Source organism: Anarhichas minor, unplaced genomic scaffold, assembly GCF_050575085.1.
Source record: "Anarhichas minor isolate MPS153535 unplaced genomic scaffold, ASM5057508v1 ptg000027l, whole genome shotgun sequence".
Taxonomy (NCBI): Eukaryota; Metazoa; Chordata; class Actinopteri; order Perciformes; family Anarhichadidae; genus Anarhichas; species Anarhichas minor.
In genome coordinates, this window is record NW_027466473.1 from 14,715,001 (window position 1) to 14,739,451 (window position 24,451).

General features: G+C 39.3%; 3 protein-coding genes across 3 annotated transcripts in view; 2 read left to right on the forward strand and 1 right to left on the reverse strand.

Annotated features, from left to right (window-relative positions):
* Positions 1-5,457, reverse strand: part of chek1 (checkpoint kinase 1) — a 5,615-nt gene extending 158 nt beyond the window's left edge. Inside the window, exons 1-14 of the mRNA XM_076101814.1 lie at positions 5,097-5,457; positions 4,812-4,877; positions 4,248-4,362; positions 3,852-3,960; positions 3,450-3,514; positions 3,298-3,367; positions 3,023-3,211; positions 2,277-2,381; positions 2,077-2,160; positions 1,903-1,981; positions 1,646-1,814; positions 1,307-1,438; positions 987-1,088; positions 1-315 (exon numbers count right to left, since the gene is read on the reverse strand). The exon at positions 1-315 is cut by the window's left edge and continues 158 nt beyond it. Of these exons, the coding sequence (XP_075957929.1) occupies positions 220-315; positions 987-1,088; positions 1,307-1,438; positions 1,646-1,814; positions 1,903-1,981; positions 2,077-2,160; positions 2,277-2,381; positions 3,023-3,211; positions 3,298-3,367; positions 3,450-3,514; positions 3,852-3,960; positions 4,248-4,362; positions 4,812-4,876 (1,380 nt within the window). The 5' untranslated portion in view covers position 4,877; positions 5,097-5,457 and the 3' untranslated portion in view covers positions 1-219. The remainder of the gene's footprint in view (positions 316-986; positions 1,089-1,306; positions 1,439-1,645; positions 1,815-1,902; positions 1,982-2,076; positions 2,161-2,276; positions 2,382-3,022; positions 3,212-3,297; positions 3,368-3,449; positions 3,515-3,851; positions 3,961-4,247; positions 4,363-4,811; positions 4,878-5,096) is intronic.
* Positions 5,458-6,617: 1,160 nt separating this feature from the next.
* Positions 6,618-15,017, forward strand: LOC142960331 (complement factor B-like). Its single transcript, XM_076102137.1, has 18 exons — positions 6,618-6,675; positions 7,281-7,487; positions 7,571-7,756; positions 7,852-8,028; positions 8,951-9,037; positions 9,268-9,407; positions 10,724-10,868; positions 11,031-11,156; positions 11,582-11,692; positions 11,801-11,938; positions 12,589-12,689; positions 13,055-13,187; positions 13,328-13,466; positions 13,692-13,768; positions 14,205-14,305; positions 14,400-14,520; positions 14,637-14,686; positions 14,838-15,017. The coding sequence occupies exons 1-18, from the start codon at positions 6,618-6,620 to the stop codon at positions 15,015-15,017; spliced, it is 2,277 nt and encodes a 758-aa protein (XP_075958252.1).
* Positions 15,018-19,462: 4,445 nt separating this feature from the next.
* On the forward strand, positions 19,463-23,230 carry layna (layilin a). The gene is made up of 8 exons (XM_076101784.1): positions 19,463-19,538; positions 19,664-19,684; positions 19,864-20,161; positions 21,008-21,165; positions 21,249-21,293; positions 21,388-21,450; positions 21,587-21,683; positions 22,519-23,230. Exons 1-8 carry the CDS (start codon positions 19,463-19,465, stop codon positions 23,228-23,230), a joined length of 1,470 nt encoding a protein of 489 aa, XP_075957899.1.
* Positions 23,231-24,451: the final 1,221 nt, after the last annotated feature.

A 24,451-nucleotide genomic window follows, 5' to 3' on the forward strand; every position in this document is an offset into this window, starting at 1 on the left:
AAAACGCCCTCCCTCCTGGCTTCAAACACTTAACCGGTTCTCACAAGAATAGAAGTGCAAGACCCCCCACACACACACACACGCACACACGCACACACGCACACGCACACGGTTGAAGAGAACAGCAAGAAACTTTTCAAATATCAGTAGAACAGCTAAATATCTACAGCTTCTTCCTCCATCGTCCACAGCAGTGTGCATGTCCATGTAGAGGTTTGCTCATAGGACGGGGGGTAAAATCTTCTGAGTGCTGATGATGTCTCCGAGCTTCTGTTTTATTTTCACAAAGAGACGCTTGAACTCTAGGCCGTCACCCTGGAAACACAAGATTAGTTTAGTTCACTTGGTTTTGGACCAAAGGGGAAAAATAAACATCACCGTCTTTCAGTTCTGGTACATTTTGATTTCAAACTAAAAGATATGAACTAAGAGGTGCGATCATGAGGTCATACAGACTAACACGTGAATCATCGATTGGACTGTTATGGTGACTCATCCTGAATCTTCAAAATAAAGCATTTTATAAAGTACATTTCCATCCTGCTGAGAAAAAGATGATGTCCATTGGCATGTTATCTTTTCTCAATACTGATCCATTTATGAAAATACCTTTTTGTGAAGTTATTTTCACTTGCAGTTTGTCACTTGATTCAGCTTAATTTTAAATATAAATATATTTGTAAGGATTTTTTAAAGGAAAAATGCATATTTATATCAGATTATGAGGTAGTTATAATATACTGGTATATTGCTGCAATGCAGTTGTTTTATTGGTAACATTTCCCAAAAACCCTGCTGCTTTCTCTCACAAAAAGGATTTTATGCATCTTCACCTTTTCCTTTATTATTATTATTATTTTGTGGTTCAGTAGCACACTTCAGTGTCTCAGTTTGAGTAGTCATCACACTTTTGTCTCAGCTTTAATATAGTAATATATTGTTTATGTCAGAAAAAACTAGATATATCTGTTTAATCTAAATCTCACCTTAGACAGTCTGAAGTCCAGCAGCACTCTCTGGTTCATCTCTAGCAAGTGGACTTTGAAGATGAGTTTGTTATTGCGTTTGTCCAGTGTGCTCACCGTCACCTAAAAGGCAAAGTGAGGCTCAGTAGACTGTCGTGCATTATGGTCTATTGCAGCTGGAAGAGGCTCTGTGTGTGTGTGTGTGTGTGTGTGTGTGTGTGTGTGTGTGTGTGTGTGTGTGCTGGCTGCAACTGGTAGCCTGGCTGTGTGGTGCAGGTCTCATCTCTCAAAGAAAGTATTTATCTTCTGTAAACATGTATACTTGCTGCACTGATCTGTACCTGTTTGGTGCAGGTGAGTTTGAAGCAGAGTGACAGGCCGTCACAGGCGTCTTTCAGGGCAGATAAGGAGACGTCAGCATTCACAGTGGTGAAGAAACGAGTCATCCTCCGCACTAATCTCTGCCACTGCGACTGCACACAGAAGGAAGAAGTTTGCATTAAAGCAGCATTATATTAAACAGAAATGTGATTTGTGTCGAAAAACAGGACCAAAAGAAATCATGGCTGCTCTTCCATGAAACAGACCCTGAGCCTGTGTTTGCGAAAGGTTCCCACACTTTGTGAGATATATCATATATAGAAATTACTATTCAATGTCGCACAGAGTATGCAGATTACCTGACTGGCTCCCGGGGTGCCCAGTAGCTGACTACCTAGCAGCATGTGCTCCGGCTTGGTTGGCTGAGAGAAGCTGACTTGGCCCTCGCTTTGGCCGATGATCAACATGGCTTCCCAGCCACCTGCCGCGAAATCAGGCTGAGAGCTGGAAAACTGCATCCTGTCATCACTGCGGAGGGAGGAAGGTGGTCTTAAGATTACATGCAGAAAAGCAAATACACATTTGAGTTGACACAAGAAATACACAACGCTCTGACCTGTTGGTGCGGGATGCGAGTCCCACGTCTGACCGAAGAAGTTTGTTTCGTCCTGAGCCTGGAGGCGGTTGCTTTACACCTGCAGAGATACACAGACAGACATCAGTCCGGTGAACATTACACCTAAATTGATTGTATCGTGTTTTTTTTTTTTTTTTGTTTTTTTAAACTTGCCTTGAGTAAACCAGCGGTCTTTCTGTATGTCTGCGATTGAGATGCGTGCATCTGGCCTGGCCAGCAGTAATTTGGACAACAAACCTGAAGAGAGAAATTAAATGTGAAGCTCAGTTAATATCAAGGGATTTTGTAATCCCAAGACAATATCCGAAATGTAGCATTTAAACTTAATTATTTAGGTATAATTTGAGACTTACTAAGAGGCATTGGTTGTATTTTCTTCCAAGGAGCTAAGTACGTTTTCTTTTGAAGCCAGTCTGAATACTCTTGACAGCTCTCAGTCGGCTGATCCCACGGCAACTCTGAAAAAGAGGCAACACAAAGACAGTGACGAAATGTCTCCACACATCTACCGCAGGACAGTTGCATTAGCATCCGTTGTATTTTTACCATAGATGTAGAGCGCTCAGATCACTTATGAAATTATCAACATTGTCAGGTGTACGATTTACATATTCACCTCTAAAAAAACCTGAATGTACAATAATTTGGGCTTCAACTTAAGCCCCATTTTTTAGCCTATACTTGTTTTCATTTTGGCAATTTGACACGACTTATAGAACAATGAATTAACTATTTGCAGTTCTTGTTTACAATGTGCAGACAACTACCACTTAATCACTTCAACACTGAAGACAACTTCAAAACGTGATTATTGTCTGGCAAGTTCTGGATTTATAAAGATCTTCTGTGGAGGTGATAGAACATTTTACATAGTTACAGTGTAAAGTACACACACATACAGTATGTAATACACTGTATAATGCAATGCAATGCCCTACATGAGCACACACTACAGCTTTGGAAATGAGTTGAATAAACACCTGTGAAAGTCTCAGCAACAATGTAAAATCACGACCTTCACAATAAAGAGGCTATTGTGTTGTATTGGACGACAGAAGTTGGTACGATCACCCTGTAAACAGGCACTTTGTGAGCGTACCTCCAGCCAGCATGGCAGTGAGGACAATCCCACAAGCCCAGATATCTGCAGGCTGAGCTTTGTACTCCGTTTGGCCGAGAAGCTCCGGAGCCACGTACGGAAGAGTCCCACAGAGACGACTCAGACGACGCTCTCGTCCTTTGAAACGAAACATGGTGGCCAGGCCAAAATCTGTCAGCTTCAGGTTATCTGAAAGGTAAAAGCAGATGATGGTTACTATAAATGCAAACCAAGGTTATTCATTCTACACCTCGATACGCATTGTATTTCCTCACCTTTGTCATCCAGCAAAATGTTCTCTGGCTTTATGTCTCTGTGGGTGATTCCAGCACCGTGGAGGTATTCCTGTAAAAGTGCAACTGAGAATTTAATAACAGCAGAAACGGGTGCAGACGGTCACATCAACACGCAGATTTGCTTCACTCACCACCGCCGCTATTAGCTGCTGGAAAAGTCTGTGAGCTTCTCTCTCCGCCATCCCCACATCAGGCTCTAAAATAAAAAGAAAGAAGAGGTTTAAATAACTTGATTAAGTGCCATCCACATACAAAATATGAGGACAAGCTTCCAGCCAGCTGTCCAGTTTACTTTAAATTGTATTTATCAAAAAATAAAAATACTAATTAGCTGAAGACTGAAGAATTTGCTGTTGGCTGGGATTTAATTAAAAAGTGTTCCTATATCATAATTCCTTTCTCATATGGTAGTTCTTTGTTAATAAAAACTATTACTTTAACTTGAATCGAATATTTTAACTATAAAAACCATTACTGGTTACACCCTCAAAGAAAGCAGCTCTATGTTTGCCGCCCGCGGTCGTCCGACTCACCGATTCGGTCGAACAGCTCTCCTCCGGTGCAGTACTCCAGGAAGAGATACATCGTCGTACCTTCCTTCCGATGGCCAAAAAAACGGACGATGTTGGGGTGGTTGAGCATCTACCAGAACAGTAGCAAACCTCACTTAATGCACATACTAATTTTAACATACAAATTAACAGTTTAAAAAGGTTATAGCTGAGCAATATATCTGTAATATTACAAATAGTTTAATTAATTGCAAATTAAGCTCAAGTTTAAATTCTTACAATCAGTTCAATGTAACATCTTCTACTAGCAAATCCCTTCTGTTTCAGCTACTCTGATGAGCCGTTAAAGCTAATTAATAGCTCTCTGTACCTTTCACACTTTAGTCTTACTAACTTTACTAAAGTTGAACGACCTACTTTATGCACGCAGACCTCCTTCTTGACATTTTCCGCACACTCTTTAGCCTGAGATGTATCGATCACCTTCACTGCAACCGCCTCCTCGGTCTGTCTGTTCACCAGCAGCCTCACTCTGCAACACACACACACACACACACACACACACACACACACACACACACACACACACACACACACACACACACACACACACACACACACACACACACACACACACACACACACACAGGAAGTCCAGTGAGGGTTTTTAAGATGTCAAACATGGGAGAGTCACAAAATGTTCTATTGCATATGAGACATAAAAAGTTAACTGGGTAAGTAGGTAGTAGGAGCATCACATCAGCAGGGCCACAAGCTTAACTGTGTTATTGTTGCAATCATTCTCCTAGTTTTCTGACTTAAATGTGCATAAAAAGCTCTGTGCAATGAACAAACATGACACGTATTTCACCTATAGACAAGACAAGGGTGTGAATAAAATAAAATGAGTTGTCTTAGATCATTTGCAGATGAAGAGGAGCGTAATATTTGTTCTATATAATGATAGACGAGGATTCATACTCTCCATAGGCTCCTTCTCCCAGTGTCTGAACAAGGTCCCAGTCTTGCACAAAAGGCACAGCCATGCTAAAAACAGAAACACACGGTCCTCGTCAAACAAACACATACCACACTTATATATATATTCCAGGCTACTATTCACTCATCTCTTATTTTAAATCAGGCTGATACTGTAACACTTGCGCCGTCTGTTAAATGTCTTTACATGATGCGAACGACACAGAACAAGCAACTTAAACAGAAAAATGTTGTCAACTCGTAACGTTAGTTAAATATTGTTCTTACCTGCACAGTCTTCCTCGTGCAACAGCGTTTTCCAAATAAGTGTGCACAGACAAACTTTTTCATGTGCCTGCGTCTGTAACGCCAGTGAATTTAGCACAAATTTGGCGCGTTGTTGTTTTACCGGCGATAACTTCCGCCATGTTCGTCATTTCCTGCATCTTTTTCTTCTTCGTGTGTTTAATGGCTCTCCGTCTCGGCCACTCGTTCTTTGTTTGCTGCACTATCGCCTCCTGCTGCCAAACAATCAAACAAAAAAAAAAAAATCTAAAATCACATTGTGACAGCCTTTCCAACTTATTTTCATTACTATGTACAAAATGGCCCATCTTGCAGTAATACAATTTTTTGAGGTACCCTGCTTCAAGAGGCTAAGTGCTTGAAATTGTAAAACTCCCACAGACTATATTATTACATGCTACAAATATATTGGATGCAACAAATACTGAGGACTTTGTAAAAGGCCTTGCCAGTGATGTAGTTTGTGCAGAAGGTGGTGTTAGAGGAGAGTCAAAGGAGTTATGTTGTTGGAAGGATGAATGTGTGAGCTTCATAGTAATCAGCCTATACGATTATGTGACACTTTGGACAGAAAGCAGGTAAAAATGTTTTCCCTTTAGACGTGAGTTCACTCAAACATTAACATAGAAATAATTTAATTACAGCTGACTTCACAACTCAAAACATAACAGACAAATCAACCTAACATGACTTTGTACATGTTGTTGATCTTTCAGTTCACAAATATATTTATTTTTCACAAATTCAAAGTACTTTCAAAAAGACCTTCACATCTTGCAAATACGTCTGCTGACTGAGAAGATAGTTTAACAAATGATGAAAGATCGGTTAACCAGTCGGCATGGCTGTTCAATCAATAATTGAATCAATGTGTCAATAAGCAAATCCAAGCAGTGCCTGCAGGTTTTGGGAAATGATGAAGTCAATGTTTGTATTTTCTCTTGGTTTCACAACTCTTGTTTTTTTATGCAACATGTGACAGTGTGTGTACACATTGTGGAAAATCCTGGACAGAAACTGATCTACTTAAGGTCAGGACACAAAAACTGTGATTGTTCTAACCAGATTTGGAGTTTACTACAAAAGTCAAAATTAACAGGCAAGCTAAACCAAATTGAAATAATTTATTTAGAGGCTTTCAGAAGAAAGTGTCAAGTATTAGGAGTAGGAACCTAAGATGTTTTCTTTTCCTTTTTAATGAGTTTTGATATTCAAAAAGTAGCATCAGTTATTGCTATATAGTTAATTAAAAGTCCCTTGTTTGTTTCTACATTAGTCAAGTTGATTTAAAGTTAATTGTTTGAATCTAAAGTCTAATGCAATGTTACGAATTTACGGGAAGTTGTGTGGGCAGTTTCTGTGACCCATACCATTGATTTCCTCTTATTTGTCATGAAGTTAATAAGTAATGGGATGGACTTTATGATTCCAGTCCCTCTCTCTGAACATCACTGTCCATCCTGCTAAATCTTCTCACTTTAATTCACCAGTTTAAGGTTCAACATGGGATTTTCAGTGCACTGGAGTTGGCTTACTGCGCTTTCATGTCTCCTCTGTATGGGTGAGCTACGTTTACATTAGAAGATAATATACTTTATATGTCATTTTTACTTTCAAAATGTCGAAAATGTCCATGTATTTATATTTGCTGTAAAAGTTGAGCTGAGATTTTGTAAAACAGCTAGAACTAATAAACATGTAAATGTTCTCATTTTTTATTCTTGAAATAATTCACAACAGACTTTTTCAAAACAATTATGTATTTTTGGTCAACAGCATTAGAAATAACAACAATGCATATGACTATTAGAAATGTAATACTGCTACTGAAAACAGTTATCAAAGTAAAATTCCAGTGGACAAATCCAATATTTTGTCTCCAGTTAGAATGTGTTCTTCCTGAAATGGTTTCTATTAAATGGATCATCAGTTTTTAAAAGCTATGATAAAGACTTTGCTGTCAGCTTATTTTCTTAATGTAAATGTTCATGTTCCTAATATGTGCTGTTCATAGTGCCAACTTTAAACAGCATGAATATTGTTTTCTTCGTCAGAAAGGCTAGATACTGATGTGTTTAAGGGGCAGCTTGTGAAATCTATTACTTAGCTCTGGAGGGTATTATTATATTTTAAAGTAAAGCTCCAAAACGGTCTTTTATTTTTCAGGAGGTGAAGTTCGTTGTGATTGCACAGAGGAGAAAATACAAATTCAAGGAGGTCGTTACACACTGACTAAGCAGCTGACAATAGGAAGCATGTTGATCTATCACTGTCTTGAGGGCTACTATCCACACCCCTATTTGACCCGCCATTGCCAGCCTGATGGCACCTGGACAAAACCACCCAGAAGACATGACCCTCAGAGATGCAAGGGTGAGTGATGTGATGATGATGTTTCTCACTTTGCCTCGGGCTGCCTGCTCCACATGATGACCCAAATCCTTTTTGTTTTGCAGTTGTTGAATGCCCTGACCCCTTTGTGCTGCAGTACGGAAACGTCTCCCCTGCTGAAGAGAGGTACTTTGTGAACAATGAGACCACGTATGAGTGCTACTCTGGATACACAATGCGAGGCTCGTCCAAACGGGTATGCTTACCAAATGGGAAGTGGAGCGGCTCCACTCCCATCTGTAGCCGTGACTGTAAGTCCTGAACAGCCATCTACTCAGGTTTGGGATACATTCTCATTGGCGATCGTTTTCATGACTCGTCTTTGGTCTTTTTTTTGTTACCACAGCAGGGGACAATTGTGCTGATCCGGGAATCCCAGCCGGCGCCTCAAGAACAGGGAACATATTTGGAATTGACGATACAGTGAAATACAACTGCAACGGCAAACTGTTTTTGGTGGGGTCGAAAGAAAGAGTGTGTCAGGAGAACGGCCAGTGGACTGGCAAAGAGCCAGCATGCTACTGTAAGACAAAAAACTGTTCACATTCTGGGTCATTTGATCAAAGTTTTGCTATGAACAGGTTTTTCTAGTAGTCAATATACACACCTGAAAAAAAGAATGCTGCAACATTCATAAACAATGGCTGAACCTCTCAAATAAATTACAGGAATTAATGTCCCCAGAACTCTCAAACACTCAAAAGTTACAACTAATGAGCAACAATGTTTAATTTTTCTTTTCAGTTATTTATCCCTCATTTATTTTAAAGACAGTCAGTGAGTCAGTAAATGTCACTGTCTCTGTGGTAAACAGGCCAGGTGAAGCAACCTGCCTCTTAACATGAAACAGATTATATGTTGAACGTCACCCCATCTCAATACCTTGGTCCAAAAGGTAAAATTTGGTAACCTAATGTTCAAACCTGAGAGTATTAACATGCGAAGCACACCAATAACCATTTTCTCTATTTGATGCGACCACTCGCCTTCACACACTGGTCCTTGTTGCTGCTACCATGAGAGTGTAGATTTAGAGCCAATGAGAAGTATCTCAGTTTTACTACTGTTGAGTTTTAGGTAGTTGTTTTTCATCCGTATCAGTACATCATGGAGACAGGCAGTAAGGGTACTGGAGAGGAGAGTAGAAAGGGGCTTTGTAAACAAATATAGCTGTGTATCGTCAGCATAACAATGAAGATGTGGCCAAGATGGAGGAGGCAAGTTCTGAACAGGAGTGGCCCCAACACTGTACCCTGTGGAACTCCATGTTGCACAGTAAAGTTTTTCTGAGTGATGATTCAGAATCTGAGCAAAATGCAGGAACAACAGAGTAGGTCAAGGATATGGCCTTTGGTGCTTATTTTTTCATGCCTTTTCTTCAGTACCACTACACCGAGTCACAATTATAACACATTTCTGTTTATGTTGCTTTTTGCTTCTTGCAGACAGACACACCTATGACACTTCTTTGGAGGTTTCAGAGGCATTTGGCAGCGCGATCAAAGACAGCCTCACCACTTTAGAGCCCTTAGGTAAGTTCACGGAGCTAATCACAATATTAGCAATATTTAATAGCAATGTTATATAATATTGTCCTGCTATTACATCATATTTTTGTAAAAAGGGATGTATAATTTATTTATAATAATAATGTATCTATAGTTTTTAGTTAACTCCATCAAAGCTCTATAGAAACAGTTACAGATGAATATGTAATTTAATATGTATGGTACAATAACAGTGTTTGTTATGGATTGTTCAGATGACATACAGGACGGGAGGAAAATCAGGATTTCAAAAAATGGGACACTTAACATCTATATTGCAGTGGATATTTCTGAGAGCATCGAAGACGCTCACGTCGAGAGTGCAAGAAATGCAATCAAAGCACTTATTTCAAAGGTAAGAAACAAGCAGCTTTCCTCTTGATTAAAGATGAGCGACAAGTGAGTTTTATTCAAAATTATACATCAGTACACCTTAAAAGTTTTACAGCGTTTTTTAAAGTGAGAGGGCAATCGCCACAGAATAGCCTCACTGACAATATGCTGAATTTGCCAACAGTCAGCAGCATCTTGCTGCCACTGGAGATGTCAGATTGTTTTTGCTGATTATGGGCTCAGTTTAGAGGATGCATATGGGGTGAAAGTACTGACTTGATGGATGCTGGCAATGAATTTGCTGAGTTGTTAAAACATGTTAGACCACTCTGGACATTTGATCAATCATTTGATCTTTTAAGTAATACAATGATATGTTAGAGTTTGTATTGGGTATGACAGAGGAAGCCATAGTATTACTTATGGGTCAAAAATGTCATGTAGATATTGAGGAACTTTTAAGTATATCTTTAAATCAGTTTTCTGCTCTGCCTGTGAACCAAATAAGTTGCCGCTCATTCAGATCAAATCAACACCGAAGGACAGAGCTCCCTTTGCCCTGTTTTTCTTGTTTTTCTTGATTTAATTTTTAAATGGTATTTAATATTTTGAAAAGAAGCAGGATGATATAACATGTCAAGTTTTAAATATGTATCTAATTATTTCACAGTTTTGTGGCTATATTATATAAAATATGACTGCATTCATTAATGTGATTATTTATTTCATAATGGCTTATTTATTTGTGGGATGTATTACTCTTTGGGCCCCATGCATCTGCAACAGACAGTTTTATTACTTTACTACACTTCAGCGATAAATACATTTCTCTTATTTTCTACTGCATTCGCTTTTTGTATGTTACTGTCATGATACTACTTGGTAGTGGGTTTCACAATGTAAAGCCATAAACTGAATCATATTTTGGCGTGGGCTGACATATGAAGCCTTTTACATTGTCTGACACACTTTTAGAAGCACATTTGGCACACTGCACATAACATGTACAAACATAATCCCACACCATTTGGCTAACAGCACAACAGCCCATTAAAAGTAAATTGCATTATGAATTACGTGTCATAATCTTGACTGATGCTTCTTGGCATGAGTGCCTTGGCTTGCTGTCAATGCACACTACGGGATTCTCTTTCTGCTGATAAATGAAATCAATTACTCAACAAAATAACTACCATAAGCAGTTTGATGCATTAGGAGGTGTTGCATTGACAAAATATTTCACAAGTTTGCATGTGTTTACAAAATTGTGTCAGAAGTTCACACAATAGTAAAAATCATCCACCTTGTATTTAACTGATTTGCTTTATTTCTCCACAGATTTCATCCTTTTCTGTGTCTCCAAACTATGAAATAGTCTTTTTCTCAGCAGAAGTGTTTGAAGTTGTCAACATTCTTGATTTTTTTGATGAAAAAATAGAAGCCAGCACCATCTTGGATAAAGTGAACAATTTTAAAGTGGAGGGTAAGTCAAATAAATAAAAAAATATTGTTGAAAATACAGTTTGATTACACAGCTTGACCTATGTTTTACTGTGTGTGTGTGTGTGTGTGTGTGTGTGTGTGTGTGTGTGTGTGTGTGTGTGTGTGTGTGTACGTGTGTGTGTGTTTGTGTTTTGACTCAAAGGTAGAAACACTGGAACAGATTTGAACGCCCTCTTTATGAGATTCTTGGAGAGAATGTCTATCATAAAGCGACGAGCTGAAGAAGGTTTTAAGGAACATCGTCATGTCCTTATGATCTTTTCAGATGGTAATATCAGCCACTTGGCATATTAAATTACTTCAGCAGTGAAGCTGCCAATTTCCTTTGCTGAAGGCAAATAATGGATTTAAAAATTCATGCTGCAGTTCTTTGAAGGAATAGTTTAACATTTTGAGAAATCAATCTCCTCATCTTACTCTCAGCAAGAAAGCAAATAAATGTATTTCCCAATATGTCAGATTATTCCTTTAATATTCATTAATTCACCATTTTACTATGTTCTTATTACTGCTACTTCCCTTGATTTAAAATGTATGTGCAATCAAATCAGCTCTGATTTCAAATCATGGTACGTAAATAAGCATGTTAGTTAAAATATCATTGATAGAAGCTAAAAGCAGTAAAAAAATGATAAATATCAAATACAGCTGCTGTACAACATTTTAATAACACACTGGTTTGTTTCATTGCAGGTGCTTATAATATGGGCGGATCACCAGAACCTACAGTGGCAAAAATAAAGAACATGGTCTACATGAGTCAGACTGCTGAACAGAAGACTGAATCAAGAGAGGATTATCTGGGTGAGTTTGATTTTGATTTTCATCATTCAGCCATGTGCTATATTGTCAGTAACATTTCGTTGTTATACAATAAGGCCTAGCTGGCTGCTACATTTCATTCTGTTGCAGACATTTATATATTTGGCATTGGAGCTGAGATCTTTGATGACGACCTGCAGCGGCTCACAGTAGTGGGTAGCGGTGGCAAGCATTACTTCAGAATGAAGGACATTAAAGATTTAGAAAAGACCTTTGATGAAATAATTGGTAAGTCTTCTTTTAAAATTGAAGGAAGAATGCTGAGGATGGGGATTTGAGGAATATATATATACTTATATACTTATAAGGGCATTGTACCTCCATTGAGATACAGATTGAATGTCATGGTGATTCCCTGAACTAACTTCTGTGCCACAAGCACATTCATGTTCACCTCATGATGAATTGTAATAACTTTAGTGTATTTACTTTTTCTTAAGCGCAATCATCAGGTCAAAAGTTATATTTGTCCCGTATTTTGGCTTATGAGCAGAAACCTGTGACACATCAGCTATACTTTATTTCAGTTCAAAGCCGCTGCGATAAGTAGGCTACAGCCTCATACAGCAGCTAGCATGGCTGTAGACTCTTAATCTTATTATTTCACCATTTTGTCTTCCTAAAAGACAATATTTTATGCTGGTGATTTTGCAGTGGAAACCAAAAAAAGTTGGAAAAAAACATTAACAGATTGAAATCATGTGAAAATATGTCTTGCAATTTTTTGATGACACCTACCTCTTGTTCCTATTAAGGTTTAATGTATAAAAACAACAAGAGCAACAAAAGTATTGAGCTTTTGCTTTAAACTGATACCAACATGTACTAAATATAATGACATGAGCAACATTGATTGGGTTATTGTTTTTTTTATGCAGATGAAGAAGAAGTCCAGGGTCTATGTGGTCTCTACAAGAACTATAACGTAACAGAAGACGCCAGGAAAAGGTATCCATGGTGGGTGGTAGTTACTGTCCAGGTAAATAATGTTTCAGTATTTCATTTAACTTCATGATTCATCTGTGAAATATGTTTGCAAGCCTGAATATGTGAATCACAATCGTTTACATAATGATTTAGGCATCAGAATGTCCAAAAATGTTCACTGCTTGTATTTGACCACAGCAATTAGTCAAATAAAAAGAATATTCTTTAGACGAAATTGTTCAGAAATATTGGGCCTCGTGACAACAAAGAGGAGTCAGACCTTCGGATGTAGGATTTCATTAAAAAACTGTTCATTATGTACTGCCATGCCGTGTTGTCCATGTTGTTGGTTTTTACAGTGGTGTTATTCTGTGTCATAAACTAAATGATACATTTATCTGCCTTTTAATCTTGAAGCATGAAGGAGTGCTAAAGAACTGCATGGGCTCTCTGGTGACCCCGAGGTTTATCTTGACTGCCGCTCACTGCTTCACATTTGAAACTTTACCCGAGCACGTCAGAGTTGAGATAGATGATGGACAGGGCAGAGGTAATGATCAATGTTTGTTCACTCATGCCACTTTATTTAGTTATCGGAACGCAATACAATAGGTGTTACAGTATTGCCATGAATATTACCAGGTTTTTCAGTAACCATAATGAAAACACTTGATTGTGTCTCTTTTACAGTGAAAACCGTTAAAACTTTCAAACTACACCCAAACTACAATATTACGGGAAAAGTGGATAAAGGTGTGACGGAGTTCTATGACTATGATGTGGCTCTCATCCAACTGATCGACGATGTTAAAATCTCCAGCGTTGCAAGGTGAGAATTTGTGTCCAACAAACACTGTCATTCGTACTCGACTTGATGTTACATTGTCAGTCCTGCCTGGGGGTTTATTAATAAAACACACATGCACAAACTAGTAAACAGATCAATTCTGTCCTCGAGAAAACGTTATAGGCCTATTGTATTTTATGAATGAACATGTGTTAAAAGTTATTTACTTTCCTCTCCATGTTGTATTGAATTTGGTGTCTCTTCCAGACCTATTTGCATACCTTGCACTCAGGAGACCAGTGGTGCTCTAAAACTGGTTGGCATATCCACCTGCATGCAACAAGGTGAGGTAACTCGACTAACATGCTGCAACACTACTTGCTCTTCATGGATAACACCAAAATCTTATCTACCTGTTTAAATTGATTCTGACAGTTTCAAAATAAACCATAATTGACCATTCGTTAAGCTCCCCGCCCCTCGGTTAGTGTCGCTATGGCACATTTGTAGTAAGGAAACGGTGGCAGATATAGCAAGATATAACACAAGACGCTAACACTCAAAACATGCAGGGCTGTTCTTTCACTGTAGTATAGAGGTAATTAGTCCTAGTATTATTTGAATGAGTTTGATTATATTCTACCATAAAAGATCAAGAATAACAAATAAATGCATCCTATTCATATAAAATATGTCAATATAGTAGCCATGCAGTTTAATAAAATACCTCTACAGCCTCAGGTACAATTTAATGTATTTTTTTGTGTTCTCTTATTACAGAGCAGATTCTGTTCAAGACTCATCTTGAAAGACTCAATTTCCTGACCAAGACAGGAGGCACGGTAGCTGAAAAAGAGGTCCATGCTAAGCTGGGTGAAACTGTGAGTTGAGCTGTGTTGTGCGCTTTTTTCATTAGTCACTCCAAACCTAAAAGTCACTTTGAGCTGTGGTTCTTCCTCCATCTCACAAATGCAGAGATCTGAGTGCATCAAACATGCACTGGACGCACCAGGCATAACAACTCGTAATCTAAGTGATGTCGTCACTGATAACTTCCTGTGCACTGGTGGTGACAGAGATAATATAGCATGTCAAGGTATGTTCCCTCCATGTTATTTCTCTACTTCAAGAGAGCTGCTTCTGAGGCCCATTATTATCAAGGATTTAAGGTGGATTTTGGGTTTAACCATCTGGGTCTGTTTGTTTGGACAGGTGACTCTGGAGGTGCTGTGTTCAAGGACTATGAGCTTCGCACAATACAGGTACACAGACGTTTTTTCCCGTGTATCCAACAGTATATAGCGAATGAGTCTCACCTGTTGGCAACAGGAAAATAAAATGAAATGAATGAACTAATGTAATTTGACCATGTAAGTTAGTTATAGTCGACTTAACCAACAATTTCTTGCACAGGTTGCACTGGTCAGCTGGGGAACCACGAATTTGTGCAAGCCAGGTAATCGTCTTGTTGAGTCAAAAGGGAACTCCAGAGATTTCCACACTAATCTTTTCAGGGTTCTACCTTTTCTCAAATCGATCCTTGGAAATGACGACCAGGATGAATACGCACCACTTCAGTTTTTGAGTGACTAAAATGTATTTGCATACTGTACTTTGTTTTGCCATTTGAGATTTGTGTTTAAACACACTGGTTAATGTTATTTTGCTTTATCAGACTGTGTTCATAATGAAAATATCCAATTTTCAGGTAACGTTTTCTCGTCAAAAGCATACTACATACCCTCCATTCTCCAAATGCACGATTACAGTAATGTAAACAGTTATCAGTTAAACTGTTCTGTGCTTTATCATCATTTATTCAGTATTGTCAGTGATCAATCAGAATGTGAAAAGGAAGTTAATAAATCAACTTAAAACTGTGTCTTAAAGTTTTCATCCGAAGGGTTAATACCCCTGGATCCGGATTAGCGATATGACAGTATATTGACGATTGTGCCCAAAGCTGCAAAACAATTTGCACATCTGCTTTCATGGCAAAATTGATTGTGTATATGATTATTTGTATTATTGTGATAATTTACCTCTGTTTTTTAGGTAGTACATTCGCTGGATCAGCCAGAACCGACACTCCTTATCCATAAATAGTTCATAGATCTTCAAAAACAATATGATACTAATGAAATGACCTGACATGAAAAAACCCATACTGTCATTTACCCCCTACATTGGACCATCACAGAAAAACCAAGCATTGAGCTTAATGGTTTAAAGTTTAATTTGGACCAGCTGATGCACAAGTCACAACTTGACCAAACAAACTCATAAACCAGATGTAAGCTAGATGACGACCACTGACACCATGAATCTCTCATGAACTGGCACCAGTGGGAAGAGTGGTCAATGAGAGAGTCTTGTCAAACACGGGCGTAGCAGCTCAGCTACAGTCGTGACAGGTTAGTGCAGTGCAATATCAACGCATAATAATGCAGACTTATATGTTTTCTCATTGCCTCTATGATGAAAGAAATAAGTACCTTTTATTTAGAAAAAAAAGGGATTTATAATAAAATCTGAGGTAGAAATGTTGTTTTCATAATATTCATTTACACATGGTTTGTGCATTCACAATCACAGGTTATTAAATTATTTCCTTCTCAGGCTTTTTCCAAAATTGTCTAAAAAAAGACGTGACGAATTACTACAGCACTTAAAAGGTTCCCTGAAAACTCTTTTATGGAGCAGCTCTGCTGATAGAGCTGTCCAGCTCTCCTGCAGGTCAGTGACTCAGGACTCATTCCCAGCTCTCTGTGCAGGCCTACGCAATGCGGACACTCAGCCTGGCGATGTGCCAGCATAGATTATTCAAATTGAATTTATTGGAAATTTAAGTTCTTTTTCTGGTGAGTAATTAAGTTTTTTCCTTCTCCTTCTGGCTTTGAGATGGAAATGAACTGCGCTTGTCATTCATTGCCGTGTCTTTACAACCCACAAACAAACAAGGCCATTGCATTACAAATGATTTGTTGTGGTCAGGGCAAGTTTATGCCTTCAAATCAAATGTTATTTTACTGTGTAACTATGATCTGTTGACAATTACGCTGTCAGGCTTCGCTCCAGTTAAAATGTACATTTTGCAATTCTCTTTGCATATTGGCTAAATGTCCAAACAACCAAAGAACGGTGGTGACTTTTCAACATAAATGTTTGGTTTCTCTGACATGGCGAAACGCCTCCCTTGTGTGTGAGGGAGTGTCTGTATGTGTGTGTGTGTGTGTGTGGTGTGTGTGTGTGGTGTGTGTGTGTGTGTGTGTGTGTGTGTGTGTGTGTGTGTGTGTGTGCGTGTGTGTGTGTGTAAAGGGGGTACGTTGGGTCAGTGATGTACTGGCTTCCCATGGGAACATTTATCTGGTTTCCCTTTAAGTAATTGGGAGAGAGGGAGGAAGTCAGTGGGATAAGAGGAGGAGGCAGAGACGGAGGAAGACAGACTGTAAGAGGAGGAACAAATGGGAGAGGCTTAATTGAATGAAACCCTCTCTCTGTCTCAGATGCTGTAAACAAGGTGGACATTTAAAACAAAGTTCATTCTTTATTGAATCCCTCTGAAGGACTCCGTTACCTCTTGGTCTTTTATTTTATTTCTCAAAGCATCACCAGCTAATGCCAACATCCACTACCCGCCTTCAATTTAAACAAACCATTTGACTGAAATCAATCTGTTGCACCTAAACTGATTTCTATCCAATCTGTTCTATCCAGCAGCATGCATGCAGACAGTATATTCAGGGTTGCCTCACCACCCCCCACGCCCCCGCCCCTATTCTTTCTTTTTTTTCAACGCTAGCACACACAGCATATTCCTGATGAAGCATTCTGCTGTTTAAACTCTGGCTGATCTGTCTCTCTGCGAGCCCTAAATCAACCTATATGGCCCATTTTAGAAATGACTACCATTAAGAACTGCATACATACACTTTCCCCCCCATTTGTGCTCAGGAGAGTGGGTCACGCTCACATGCAGGACGCTGGAATATTACATTTTATTGCAGGCATTATATTGACGAAAATCTCCCTTGTTACTAACCCGTACCGTCAAATATTCATCTGGATGATTAGGCATCTGTACGGGCTGAGTTTCTGAAATGAAATTAAACTCGTCAATAAATTTTATTTTCTGTGTTTTGTTCACTGTTTTTTTATTCATTTGTTTTTATTATTTAACAATCTTAATGAACGAAAAGTTCAACATTTTGGGAAATATGCTTTTCTGCAATCCTACGGTTTGGTGAGAAGTTTGATACCACCGATTTTATGGTAAATATACTGCCAGCAGCTGGCTAAATTAGCTTAACATAAAGACATGAAAGAGACGGAAACAGACTGGCTCTGTCCAACAGAGACGATTACAGTCAATACAAAGTGGTCAACTAGCTCAAAGACTAGCTATCCTGGCTCGATCCAAAATAAATCCGACAGCCAGCACTTTTAGAGCTGTGTAACATGCAATATCTTGTTTATCATAACAAATTAATTGTGAGCATTAGAGGTGGTTCTGTAGTTGTTTTCAGTCTTTGTGTAACAACTCAGAAATCATTGAACCCAAAAGCATGAATTCAAAAGGAAATAATCAGTCCAAAATCCTTTTCATCAGTCCCAAAAGACAAGGAGTCAAAAACCAGGCAGGCAGGTCAGGCAGATAAAATCAAGAAGTGACAGGCAAAAACTCTAAACAGGCAAGGAGACTGGCAGGCAGGATTAAACAGGTAATGGACCACCGAATCGCTAGGCATGGAGCTCCAGACAATCGGGCAGAAGCTTATGGAATCTGGGCCGCTTTGAGAAAGAGTGGCTGATGAGGATGATGATGACCAGGTGTGGAAATGGTGGGCAAGCTCAGGTGAGGATAATGAGCTGATAACAGGATCTGTAATGACGAGAGACCGTCAAGGCAAAAAACATGAAATAAAGTCACAATAAAGGGGAACTTGTGGCACTTTGTGCAAAGCTTACCAGCTGCTTACTTTAGCTTTGTATTTATTATAGTAGTAAATTACAAAATATATTTTTAATAATACTAGAAAAAGATCAGGGATGTTACATGGTTTTCTTGTGAACTGCATGTCAAATTTCCTGTTGTGATTTGTTGACTCATTTGATACATTTATCCTAACTAATGGTTACAGACCCTGAAATCCTTTTTCCATCCATCAGCCTATTATTCTGAGTGATGGAGTCCAACATTAACACATATTATTATACAACTGTTTTTGGTCATTTTAAAACACAGATTGTCAGTATTTAGTTTTTATCTCTGCTCTGTTCACTGGTTTGAAGTGGGCAGGGCTCAGCTGGAAAAATGTGACGTCATGTATTTAGTACACATATGCACCAATTAGGATTTAGCAACATTTGACTCAAAAAGGGATGACGGTCTGAACTTAATTTCAATTGTTTTACAAATTTCATGTTGCACAGAAATATTTAGGTTTTAAAGAAACGGTATTGTCCCTCCTCCTGGATCTGTCCTTTGTACTTAAACACAAGAAGGGAAGAACACTGCAAGTCACCGTGAAGACGGACCCGAGAAAAATACTTTAAAATGTCCCTGATCGAGTTAGAGCAGATCATTTTCATGTAACACTTTTGTAATGATAATATCCAAAGCTTAAGTAACAAAGGACGCAGTGAAATCTGCCTCTTGTCAGCGTTTACGATGAGAAGCACTTGCACGATTAGATGTCTTGCAATCGATGCAGCCTCTTCTCCCAATCATTAAAACTGCTCTTAACAGATTACAGCCCCCCTCCCAAACACGCACAGTCTTTTCTCCTCCTCTTCCTGCTCCTCCTTCTGTCTCACATACCCTCTTTTCCAGCATATAGAACAGGAGACTTGCCTCTTTAGCACTTTTTTGCTTTCTCTTTGAATTTCATCCTTTTTAGGGCGTTTTCTTACACCCGAAGCAACAGCTGCACTTCTCAAGGTTCAGCTGAAGTTCTCTGGTTGCACCAGACAGCCAGACAGCGGAATGAAAAAGACTAAACTAAAATACAAGAGGTGGTGGTGAACAGCTGACAAAGATGGACCTGCTGACAATCTTCTGTCACCTTCTGCTTTTATGTTTTGATCCATCTGCAGCCACAAGCCTCATTACAGGTAAGCTGCACACAGAAAACACAACACAGCTCAAAGACATGAACTTTTGACTCATTTGCGGATCCATCTTTGGTTTCTCCACGGCATGCCGTCCTGACTTTATGCTGGACTTTTGGCTCTTGAAGCGGATATATTCGAAGCCAGAGGTAGGCAACACTCTCCTCCTAAAAAAACAACTGTACAGTATTAAAGGCTTGCACAACTAACTCCATCTCTATTGGGTGCAACATCTAACATAGACTATTAGCTCATGCTTGTGATGTGTGAGGGAACATGTGAAGACAAGTATGTGTAATCGGGTACGTGTTTGTGTGCGTGGGTGCAGGTCAACGTGTGTGCAAAGCAGGAAAAGGCAGGCCGTGTTACAAGCTGGCCTATTTCTCTGAGCTCCGGCGGAGGCTGAACTTCGTAGAGGCAGAACTCGCCTGCAGACGGGACGGAGGACAGCTGCTGAGCGTGGAGTCGGCGTCTGAGCAGAAGATCATAGAGCAGCTCATCGCAGAGCTCCGTCCAACTGATGGAGACTTCTGGATCGGTCTCCGCCGTAATCACGGAGACGAGGAAAGCAGCTCAGACTGCTCCTCGCAGTACTACTGGCTGGACGGCAGCAAGTCCACATTTAGGTGGGTGAGCGGTAACTAGAGGGTCAGGGGGTCAAGAGTTGATTTTAGAGCCATGAAGTGAAATATCAAATGGTTTTGCTCTCGTAAATCTTCACTGCTGATTGTATGATGAGGATTGAGTGGTAAATAAAGATGTGTCCTCATTTGTGCGGCCATCAAAGTTAATTTTGTTTTTATGATATGGTGCCTTATTAAAAAAACTTTCTTTGAGAAAAGGCTATAAAAATTATGTTTTTCTACAAAACCATTTTTTTGAGAGGCCAAAGTTTAAAAATGATAAAGGTTGATCATAGTATGATCAATGCTGATTTTTTTAAGGCTTTTATTGATTTTGAGAGTTAAAAAAAATCTGATGATATTTCAGCTGACAGTTTTTTTCCAATATTTTTTTCAAAAAAGGATTAGGATTACATTTTTACAGTTTCAAAATGACCTGTAACATATTTTTACATTTCTGTACTGCAATTTATATTACTTGTTGGCCAACATATGTACAGTTACAGATAATAAGGAAATATAGGCCGATGCGTCAGACTACCTCAAATGATGTCTAAACACAAGCACGATACCTGTACAATAACCTTTTCTATGAAACCGTCTGAAACTAGCACTCTTTCAATTCTTTAATTAGGAACTATATCATCAAATAATAACTAAATACAATAAAAAAATCTGACCGGACATTTCAGCTAGTAGACTTCCAAAAAAGTTAGTTTTTTACCTTTATATACCAAATTTATATTTGGGAATTAAAGTTTTTGTAAAGATTTCTGTTAAGGCCGCTTAGAGAAAAAGTGATAGTGTACATGTGCTTTGTGTGTGTGTGTGTGTGTGTGTTTGTTGTAGGAACTGGCATTGGGATGAGCCATCATGCGGCTATGAGGTGTGTGTGGTAATGTATCACCAACCGTCCGCTCCTCCCGGTCTCGGGGGTCTCTACATGTTCCAGTGGAACGACGACAATTGTGAAACCAAGAACAACTTCATCTGCAAATACACTGCAGGTCAATACTGACACAGAATTTCAATATTCTTTTACTTTGAAAATACTTGAACATTGTTGATCGTGATTATTTTTCCTACACAGAGAGGCCACTGGAACCGTCCCCTTCTCCCAACTCCACTCAAACAAGTAAAATGTCACAAAATATGATGTAGCGGACATTTTGGATACTGTGAAAATCTTTGGTCATTATACAGTGTATATACGATGATTCTCATTACAGATGTTTTCCCTTCATCCGCGCTGCCGTGGAATCCAAGTGACCACAACCAGGACAGAAGTACAGGTGGACTGAAGATTCATACTGATTAAACATTTTTCTGCGAAGGAGACGAGTATACACTCTTTACTTTGATGTGCTTATCCAAACGACTTGACAGTCACTAAATCTGGATCTCCCTGTTGTCTGCTTTCTCTTTAAGCGTTTAATGTGATTTACGTCATCATTCCCACCATTCCCCTGATACTGCTGTTACTGACAGTGATTGGAGTCTGCTGCTTCAAACTGCTTGCCAAACGGTGAGGATCTTGAACAAATGCAAATAATAAGCACTTTGCTCTACAGTAACTAAAAAACATTAATATGGTTCACCAGTTCACCGTTTCATAGGACCAGCGATCAAGACACAACATCGTGTTGTTTATTCTAACATTTGCAAAAAAATGTTAGAATATGCATGTGCTAATTTACGCTGCTAATGTTAGCTCCACAGGTTTTCACGTAGAAACGTATTTTTAGAAAAGTATATCTCTTTCCAACTTATCCGGGTATTAAACGGGTATCACTTTTACACAACATTCAAACATGACTAGCTCGAAATCCACAAAACCAGCCTGACAATGAAGAAAGTCTGAGACAATTGCATCAGAGTCTTTGGAGCAGAGCCGGTTACTTGTCGGACCCTGTTCAGAGATGCTACGCTATGATTGGCCAGTCTGTCAAATCCCTTGAAAAGACCAAAACCAACAACATTTCAGTCTTTTTTTAATCTTCCGAACGCAGTCTTTGGCACTCAGCTCCAAGTCCAATGTTTCCTACTGACGACTAAATCGGCTCACAAATATTAGTTACATTTTTTTTTAAAGCTATACAATTTCCTCCGATTGCTGGGCACTGTAGTGTTTAGCAAGCGTTACTCAAACGGCGGGAAGTAGTGCATTTGCTGGGGACTATTTTCAACTGTGGATTGATACACAAGAGTGAGTACAAAAAATGTTTGAATCAGCACCTCACTTTCAATATAAAATTAAGATCATGAGCGCCAGGGAAACTGTTGCATCTGTTACATTCTCCACACCTTGGTTCAGGTTTCCTTCCATGTTAATATATGCTTTTCTTCTGTGTGTGAGACAGAAGCAAGAAACAGCAGAAATCAGAATTGTGCCAGACAGAGCCGGGCCTCTGCCCCAACCCGGCTCCTACTGACGTCTACAATGTCATTCACTCCCAGAAGGATGACGACCTGGTTTCAGCTCGCCCGCAGACCAAAAACACCTCCTTTTTATGCTCCTCCCCTGACACCCCGACAGGTGACTACGACAACCTGGGCGGTCGGGACACAGAGAGCGGCTTTGTGACGCTTGCCAGCACAGAGAGCGGCTTCCTCAACTTTGACCTCAATGATCTCAGCCTTGGGTGTCGTGCCACCCACGACTTCTACAACACCAGCTTGGGCCGCTCTGGAAAGAGGGAGTTGAATGACAGCAGTCTGTGCAGCACCGGCCACAGAGAGTTCTGCGACAGGAGTCTAGGTCGTCGTACGACAAAGAGCGAGCATTACGGCAGCAGTGTGTATGGAGACCATGGATTGTATGATGGCAGCATCAGAGGAGGGAGTGACCTCTATGATCCCAAACTGAGGCCTGGAAGTCACACGGTAAAAGCCGACCTCTATCAGACATACATCACCAATGGCAAAGAAGACACTTACCAAACCAACCTGGGAACATATGGAAACCGAAAATCCTACCAAGCAAATCTGGATTGCTACAGAAATGGTCTGAATCTTGATGTCGGCAGGAGATACTTCAACGAACAAGACTGGATCAACAGAGAAAACTACTGATCCTTTGAACAGCTCCTTTACTGTGTATACAGCCGTGTATGTGTGATTGTGGACGGAGACAACAGAACTACGCACGTACGTGAATTGTTTGTATGGTATATTTCTGAGGTCTTTTAGGGGATTTAAATCAGATGAGGAAATAATCTAATTGTATCTCTCTCTATATATATATACACTGTATATTTGTTGTTTGTATAAGGTAATTAGTTTGGACAGAATAGGATCTTAACATTAAAGCTCACCTACCCAAATTACAAAAAACATTTTCTCACTTATCTTTAGTCGTGTGTAGCCATGCTGATACTTCGGGTTTGAATTACTCACGTTTTGTGACATCCGTCCCTGAGATTTCTGCCTCCAACCCAATTAAAATAGAGGTGAATGAACTGTTGTTTGTGGCGGTCACAGTTTTGGGGAATTACATTTAAATAATTCAACAGCATCTTTCCAGAAACAATGTCCAGGTCACTCTTAGTAATCCACACACCTACAGCTTTCTCTGTTATACTGAAGAACGAGTCTTTGCATCGTTGGTGACACCGTTGGTGGTGAATCAACACTGGGATTAAATATTAAATATGAACTGACTTTACAATTCAAAGCTTGTTTAAAGGTCTTGGGGCATGCTGCTGCACATTTGAAAAAAAAATTGGGAAAAACAATATCTCTGGGTCTACTGCATTGATTTGGATAGTTTTTTTATTAAACTGTCCATCGTGAGCCCGGTAGTGTTACTGTATAATACAAAGTTAAGTCATTGGAGTAATCTTTAAACACTACATGACTCTGCCTCAAGACTAAATAATTTCTCTGAATCTCTTTATGCTCCAACCATTTCAGTTGACGCTTATCTTTAACTGTGCAAATCACAAATCGGACTGAATGATGATGGTGATGAGTGACTTTGTGTAGCAGCCTGTATGCATGGCCGTGTCATGCTGCCCTTGCTTAGTAGGTTAACTATTGAGGTCTTGGACCCTTTTGTGGCTGCTGTGCCTGAAATCACACCCATGTTTACCTGATATAAAACCTCAAACAGACAAAGACACAATAAATCAATACTGCTTGAGGGAGCAAGGGTTGAATATGTTGTATGTACTGCAAGTGTGTTTTGACATGACCTTAAATTGTGAGATGTCTAGAATTTAAATTTCACTGTTCCCTCATTTATTAATGACGTTCTGTCAGCTGGCGAGTGGAAAGGTGGCTCATACAGTGAAT